The sequence below is a fragment of the Leuciscus leuciscus genome (genome assembly GCF_965113295.1).
Source record: "Leuciscus leuciscus genome assembly, chromosome: 23".
In the NCBI taxonomy this organism is placed as follows: domain Eukaryota; kingdom Metazoa; phylum Chordata; class Actinopteri; order Cypriniformes; family Leuciscidae; genus Leuciscus; species Leuciscus leuciscus.
In genome coordinates this window covers 32,673,715-32,681,885 of record NC_138747.1, presented here as the reverse complement: position 1 = coordinate 32,681,885, position 8,171 = coordinate 32,673,715, and the positions used below count along the sequence as shown (strand labels likewise).

The window sequence follows — 8,171 nt, the reverse complement described above, 5'->3', positions numbered from 1 at the left end:
GTTGCAGAGGAAAGCCTGCCAACGGGGACTATCGCAAGGACCCCCGGGACCGCAGCCGCAGCCCCATCGAGCGCCTCGCCCCCTCCAGCGTGGGTCTCGTGGGTGGGCATCTCTACGCCCACATGCCCAGCCTGGCCATGGACCAGCCCCTCGCTCTGACCAAACACACGGACACGCGCACCGCCAGCATCTCCCCCGCGCTCAGCCCTGTCGAGCGCCAGCAGGTACGACCCAACACACACACTCACAACTCATTCCAAATCACATCCAAAACAAAAGTTTGTGTTTGCATAATATATGTGTGTGTACTGTGTGGAATTATTTTGTGTATATATAAATACACACACATATGCATGTATATATTTAATAAATATTTGCATGTATATATTGTGTGTGTATATGTGAGCCCGTTCTTGTCTCGTTTTTTAGCAACTTCAAATGTTGACTACTGTGTTTATACATTTATATTATATATAAATATTTTATATATAAATAAGACTTTTTCTTAAATATATTCTCAATGTATTTGTGCATGTGTGTGTATTTATATATACAAAATAATTATACACAGTACACACACATATATTATGCAAACACAAACTTTTTTTTGTGGATGTGATTAATCGTTGCCCAGCACTATGTATGTATGTGTGTAACCCTCTGCTACTGTCCACTCGTCAGTCCAAAACAGACTTTGCTTTTCATTTATTACTTTAAAACAAGTGAACTGTCAGTAATAAAATAAGAACAAAAACACACATTACAAGCAGAGATGAAAAAATAAAGTTTCTAACAGTAGTCATCAGGTGCAGAAATTCATAATTAAGCCTACATCTAAAATAACACTATTTGTTCACTGTAGAAATTATAGTTTGATCTTTGTTAAAGCTGTATTTTCTGGTTTTATTAGCAGGAATAGCTATTAGGTGTGTCATTTGTCATGACACATCATTTCACAGCAGCTTCACAGAAAGTGCAGAAGTCCACATTACAGTTTAGAGAGATCTGTTCTCAGAGGAGACTGTCTTAGGTTGATCACAACCTGAGGCGCACAGCACTGCCAATCGCCCCAATTTATGTTGCCAAGCAACCACGAGTCAGCTGTCCTGTCAGTCTAATCGCGAGAGAGAAAAACATCCACGATGATGTCGGGCAAATTTATTCATTTATTTTCACCTGCAGAAACGCGAGGTGCATAAACAGCGTGTAGAACGCTCACTGCCATAGGAAAACAATTGAATAAAGGCGCCTCTCACTGCAAAAAGCATGTTAGGTGTGATCGGGGCCTGAGTTAGGCTTTTCAGAAATATACATATATATATATAAAATCACAGTCAGCGAAAAAGGTATTCATTTAAACTGTAATAATTTAATGCAGAAAGAATGAGCTCATTGAAGTGAATACATTAGTTGTTGTTCTGTTTGTTTGCCTGTACACTTGCTCATCTGATGTGTGTGTGTGTGTGTGTGTGTGTGTGTGTGTGCAGAATCGTCCCTCTGTGATCACATGTGCCCCAGCGAACAACCGTAACTGTAACCTCACGCACTGCACCGTGTCCCACAGCGGCCTGACCCCCAGCTACCGCAGACCCTCCAACTGTGAGTACATAGGAGATTACAGGAACACATTTACACATTTATTGTCCAGATAAAGTTAGTTTTGATTGATTTCAAGTGCCATTTCTTATCCTTGTCGAAGTGTTTTAGTGTCTTGTCTTTGACACACACTGAATTAAGCCGAATGCACGTGTGTATCCCCCAGCGAACACCGCCTGTGACCCCGTGATCGAGGAGCACTTCCGGCGCAGTCTGGGCAAGAACTACAAGGAGCCGGAGCCCGAGCCCAACTCTGTGTCCATCACCGGCTCGGTGGACGACCACTTCGCCAAGGCCCTGGGAGAGACGTGGCTCCAGATCAAGGCCAAGACCAGCCCAGACTCCTCCTCTTCCAGCGCTCACATGGTCAACCACAACCAATCCCCTTCCCTCGTGTCCTGAGGACCAGCGAAACCAGTGAACCCAGTGAAACCAGAACCTCTTCCACACTAACCCACTCTCAGAGCAACACGCATGCTTTAGCGGTGTACATAAGAGCGCTCGTTTTAACTTTCATTTGTGCATTTTTTTTTCCCTTTCAATTCTTTTGTTTGTTTGTTTGTAAGTTTGCTAGTATACTTATAGCTTGGCTGTTGCATTATGGGATGCCCGTACCTTTAAAAAAACAACAGGTTTTCGAGATCAAAATCAGCCAGGCACTTATCTAACCATCCAGATACCAAAGAAACCGCTGATGCAAACCTTTTACCCAGAAGCCATTCTTCCACTGCGCCCATTCTGTCTTTCTCACACACACACAGACATACACACACACACACACACACTCACTCTCCCCCGGTTGAACCCTGAATCTGCATGTGTGTATACTTGAAACGAAAGGCCTGGACTGATTTTGCACTATGGATGGCGGAGGTGGTGTCAGTGTCGCGTCGGGTGTTCAGAGCGCTGATGATGTCACAGATGGGAAGTGATGCGTTCGGAAGCGGGAGAAAACACACATTCAACTGGACTCGGGCAGAACGTGGGCGTGCGTTCCTGTCGTCTCGGACCGGTTTCCCCCCAGGCACTGTGGTTTAGTAGAGTAGACGTTCACGAATAGACTAGTGCGTATAAGTGCATGTTTTTGACAATAGCTGGTATCTATTATCGTGTAGACATTTCAATCGTAATACGTTTAGCCTTTTCTCTTCAGATTTGATTCTATTTTTGTCAGTAACAGTCCTAGATAAACTTACTGCTGGTACAGTTGTACTCCATATTATTATTTTCTATTCAATATTCATTGTGGTAGCTGGCAGACACAGAAGAGAATCAGCCTCCGGACAGGCCATCTATACATGCATATATATAAATATATATATATATATATAAATCTATATTAACGGTTGGTTTTTGTATGTTATTAATCCGTGGTACAGGATGCTGTCGCTTTGCATGACTGAAAGCAGCGTTCGCAGTTATGGACACGTCAACTAGCGTTGACAATCTGCCGAAAACGTCAAGCTAACTCCGTGTGTGTGTTCGTCGTTCTTCATCATCATCTCCTCTTAATCCTGCTTTACCGACACACACTACATTCCTCCGATAGGGAACGTCTCGTACTTCCTGATCCGCGTGTGACGAGAGGTCGCAGGAGTCGCCCGTACATTCCTTCGGCCCAGTTTAAAAACCACACCATCACACACACATTTCACTACCAGTTTACTGTGTATACAACACCCTCTCACTCTCTGCTTGTCATCCTACACACTTAATGAAAAACAAAAAAAAGTTTTTATATAGGAAACTATAAGACCATCATTACGCTGTGCGTAACGAATGTACAGAGAAAAAAAATCGTAGGTATTTTTGAGGAACAATTAATTTGTTAATGATATGTAGCTATTTAATTTTTCCCTTTTGTCCTTTATTGTAATCATGCTTTTCTTTCTTTTTTTTTTTTTTTTGAGGAAAAAAGTTGATCTTTTTTGTTTGTAGGTTTTGTTTGTGTCTGTTTAAGGTTAAAGTGCAGGAACACACAGTTATTCTATGAAAACACTGCGTTAGTGTAATAGCCACTTGTGTATTATTTCCGAAGGCTACTGAGCAGAGTCTCGAGACATTTGAACAAACGGACCTCGAGTCTGAGCGAGTCTCTCAATCCCGTGCGATCCGCTGGGAGCTGAGCGACCTTATTTTCTATTTTGATGTGCGCTTCCAGGAGAACGACGACAAGAAACCAACATTTAAAACACTTCACCGCACCTCGAGTGTGCTTCTTAATGATTTGTAAATCTGTATTATACCCTCATTTCATGGCCTTGTTTCTCCTTGGAATAAAACAAACTTTTGGCAGGCCATTGTTTTGTACTTTTAAGTAGCCTCGATGAACAATAAAGTGCTCTTAAACCACAGCCGTGACTCCAGGCTCATGCTTTCTGAAACACATCCTCCAGGACGTTCAGCAGTAGCTTCTGCTTTTCCAGGACCACAACCTGAGACCTCAGTTATCAAACTATATCATCTTTCAGATTCTAATAGATACACTAAAATAACCTAATGGTGCAAATAAAGTGCAACACACACAATAACTGGTGACTTTAACCACTACGACTAAGATATCATATCGCTCTCCTGATTCAAATTGAGCTGAAGAATGAAAGATGGGATATTTATACGAGCAATATCACACTCATAGCCATATGACTCTATATCTATATTTGATTTTGTGTGAAACGATTGTTTAATCAATAAAATTAAATGCTAATTTCACACATATTGTCTTTCAATAATTCAAGCACTTTTCATAAATATGCCTGTTTTCCTGGGTTATATTTCAAAGCGTCAAATTCCAGCAATTTGTACGAACCCTGAAGTAATTTTAATCATGACTAAAATTCCACTGGAGTTTCTGAACAGTAAAAACTGGTCATTAAAATGTGAAAACACACTGCACTACACAGCCCTATAACTGCACTACACAGCTCTATAACTGCACTACACAGCTCTATGACTGCACTACACAGCTCTATAACTGCACTACACAGCTCTATGACTGCACTACACAGCTCTATAACTGCACTACACAGCTCTATGACTGCACTACACAGCTCTATGACTGCACTACACAGCTCTATGACTGCACTACACAGCTCTATAACTGCACTACACAGCTCTATGACTGCACTACACAGCTCTATGACTGCTCTATAACTGCACTACACAGCTCTATGACTGCTCTATAACTGCACTACACAGCTCTATAACTGCACTACACAGCTCTATAACTGCACTACACAGCTCTATGACTGCACTACACAGCCCTATAACTGCACTACACAGCTCTATGACTGCACTACACAGCTCTATGACTGCACTACACAGCCCTATAACTGCACTACACAGCTCTATAACTGCACTACACAGCCCTATAACTGCACTACACAGCTCTATGACTGCACTACACAGCTCTATGACTGCACTACACAGCCCTATAACTGCACTACACAGCTCTATAACTGCACTACACAGCTCTATAACTGCACTACACAGCTCTATAACTGCACTACACAGCTCTATAACTACACTACACAGCTCTATAACTGCACTACACAGCTCTATGACTGCACTACACAGCCCTATAACTGCACTACACAGCTCTATGACTGCTCTATAACTGCACTACACAGCTCTATGACTGCTCTATAACTGCACTACACAGCTCTATAACTGCACTACACAGCCCTATAACTGCACTACACAGCTCTATGACTGCACTACACAGCCCTATAACTGCACTACACAGCTCTATGACTGCTCTATAACTGCACTACACAGCTCTATGACTGCTCTATAACTGCACTACACAGCTCTATAACTGCACTACACAGCCCTATAACTGCACTACACAGCTCTATGACTGCACTACACAGCTCTATGACTGCTCTACACAGCTCTATGACTGCACTACACAGCCCTATAACTGCACTACACAGCTCTATGACTGCTCTATAACTGCACTACACAGCTCTATGACTGCTCTATAACTGCATTACACAGCTCTATAACTGCACTACACAGCTCTATAACTGCACTACACAGCTCTATAACTGCACTACACAGCTCTATAACTGCACTACACAGCTCTATAACTGCACTACACAGCCCTATAACTGCACTACACAGCTCTATGACTGCACTACACAGCTCTATGACTGCACTACACAGCTCTATAACTGCACTACACAGCTCTATGACTGCACTACACAGCTCTATAACTGCACTACACAGCTCTATAACTGCACTACACAGCTCTATGACTGCACTACACAGCCCTATAACTGCACTACACAGCTCTATGACTGCACTACACAGCTCTATAACTGCACTACACAGCTCTATGACTGCACTACACAGCTCTATAACTGCACTACACAGCTCTATGACTGCACTACACAGCTCTATAACTGCACTACACAGCTCTATGACTGCACTACACAGCCCTATAACTGCACTACACAGCTCTATAACTGCACTACACAGCTCTATGACTGCACTACACAGCTCTATAACTGCACTACACAGCTCTATGACTGCACTACACAGCTCTATGACTGCTCTATAACTGCACTACACAGCTCTATGACTGCTCTATAACTGCACTACACAGCTCTATAACTGCACTACACAGCTCTATAACTGCACTACACAGCTCTATGACTGCACTACACAGCTCTATAACTGCACTACACAGCTCTATGACTGCACTACACAGCTCTATGACTGCTCTATAACTGCACTACACAGCTCTATGACTGCTCTATAACTGCACTACACAGCTCTATGACTGCACTACACAGCTCTATAACTACACTACACAGCTCTATAACTGCACTACACAGCTCTATGACTGCACTACACAGCCCTATAACTGCACTACACAGCTCTATGACTGCTCTATAACTGCACTACACAGCCCTATAACTGCACTACACAGCTCTATGACTGCTCTACACAGCTCTATGACTGCACTACACAGCCCTATAACTGCACTACACAGCTCTATGACTGCTCTATAACTGCACTACACAGCTCTATGACTGCTCTATAACTGCACTACACAGCCCTATAACTGCACTACACAGCTCTATGACTGCACTACACAGCTCTATGACTGCTCTACACAGCTCTATGACTGCACTACACAGCTCTATGACTGCACTACACAGCTCTATAACTACACTACACAGCTCTATAACTACACTACACAGCTCTATAACTGCACTACACAGCTCTATGACTGCACTACACAGCCCTATAACTGCACTACACAGCTCTATGACTGCTCTATAACTGCACTACACAGCTCTATGACTGCTCTATAACTGCACTACACAGCTCTATGACTGCTCTATAACTGCACTACACAGCCCTATAACTGCACTACACAGCTCTATGACTGCACTACACAGCTCTATGACTGCTCTACACAGCTCTATGACTGCACTACACAGCTCTATGACTGCACTACACAGCTCTATAACTGCACTACACAGCTCTATAACTGCACTACACAGCTCTATAACTGCTCTATAACTGCACTACACAGCTCTATGACTGCACTACACAGCTCTATGACTGCACTACACAGCTCTATAAGTGCACTACACAGCTCTATGACTGCACTACACAGCTCTATAAGTGCACTACACAGCTCTATAACTGCTCTATAAGTGCACTACACAGCTCTATAACTGCACTACACAGCTCTATAACTGCTCTATAACTGCACTACACAGCTCTATGACTGCACTACACAGCTCTATGACTGCACTACACAGCTCTATAAGTGCAGTGCTTCAGCCGGACGTCTTCCTGACGCCCAGACCCGTCTCGGAGAACGCTGTAATCTCATAATCACGGTGTTCCAGGACGTATTACTGACCATCTGACCTCAGACTCAACACAAGAACACATCAGCACACACTCAGAGTGGATTACCGTGTGGATATAGTCCGTGTTTATTGTGAGAAGAGACGTTTACAGATGTAGAACAGACATGTTGAGTGACTGGATGACACTGACCCACACCTGAGAGACAGTCTGATGAACATCTGCATGAACACCAGGACAGGTCAGAGCGCCTCGAGGCGAAGGATGACATCAGCACACGACATCTTTCACACAACATTAAAATGATGGAGCACTGTGAATGTTTTAGATCCACACACACACACACACACACACACACACACACACACACACACACACACACACACACACGTGATGCGATTGGGTGAGAATGGTTAAGATGTTTCTACAGGTGCGTCATGACAGGTACAGTGAGGCGGCCGTGTGACTGTTCTGGGATCTGTCTGAGAGCCACTGATGATCTTCAGATGCTGTCGTCGTCACTCATGTCCCAGATCTGCAGAACACAAGATCACATCACACTGTTAGATACACAACATACTGAGAGTGTCTGAGAGAGCCTCTTCTGCTCACTGAGGCGGCATTACATCAGAAATACTGTAAAACAGTGGAATATTATTATAATGTAAATCATCTGTTCTCTATGTGAATATACAGTAAAGTGTAATTTATTCCTGTAAAGCCATTTATTCAGTAAAGCTGCA

At 43.2% G+C, this 8,171-nt stretch overlaps 2 protein-coding genes across 3 annotated transcripts in view; one reads left to right on the top strand and one right to left on the bottom strand.

Moving 5' to 3' along the window:
* vgll4b (vestigial-like family member 4b) overlaps nucleotides 1–3,950 on the top strand; it is a 57,613-nt gene extending 53,663 nt beyond the window's left edge. For both annotated transcript variants that reach the window (XM_082156548.1, XM_082156547.1), the window contains 3 exons: nucleotides 8–224; nucleotides 1,488–1,599; nucleotides 1,763–3,950. In XM_082156548.1, the coding sequence (XP_082012674.1) occupies nucleotides 8–224; nucleotides 1,488–1,599; nucleotides 1,763–1,998 (565 nt within the window). In that variant the 3' untranslated portion in view covers nucleotides 1,999–3,950. The remainder of the gene's footprint in view (nucleotides 1–7; nucleotides 225–1,487; nucleotides 1,600–1,762) is intronic.
* Nucleotides 3,951–7,528: 3,578 nt separating this feature from the next.
* Nucleotides 7,529–8,171, bottom strand: part of atg7 (ATG7 autophagy related 7 homolog) — a 114,573-nt gene continuing 113,930 nt past the window's right edge. Inside the window, exon 20 of the mRNA XM_082156428.1 lies at nucleotides 7,529–7,963. Coding sequence (XP_082012554.1) covers nucleotides 7,931–7,963 — 33 coding nt within the window. The 3' untranslated portion in view covers nucleotides 7,529–7,930. The remainder of the gene's footprint in view (nucleotides 7,964–8,171) is intronic.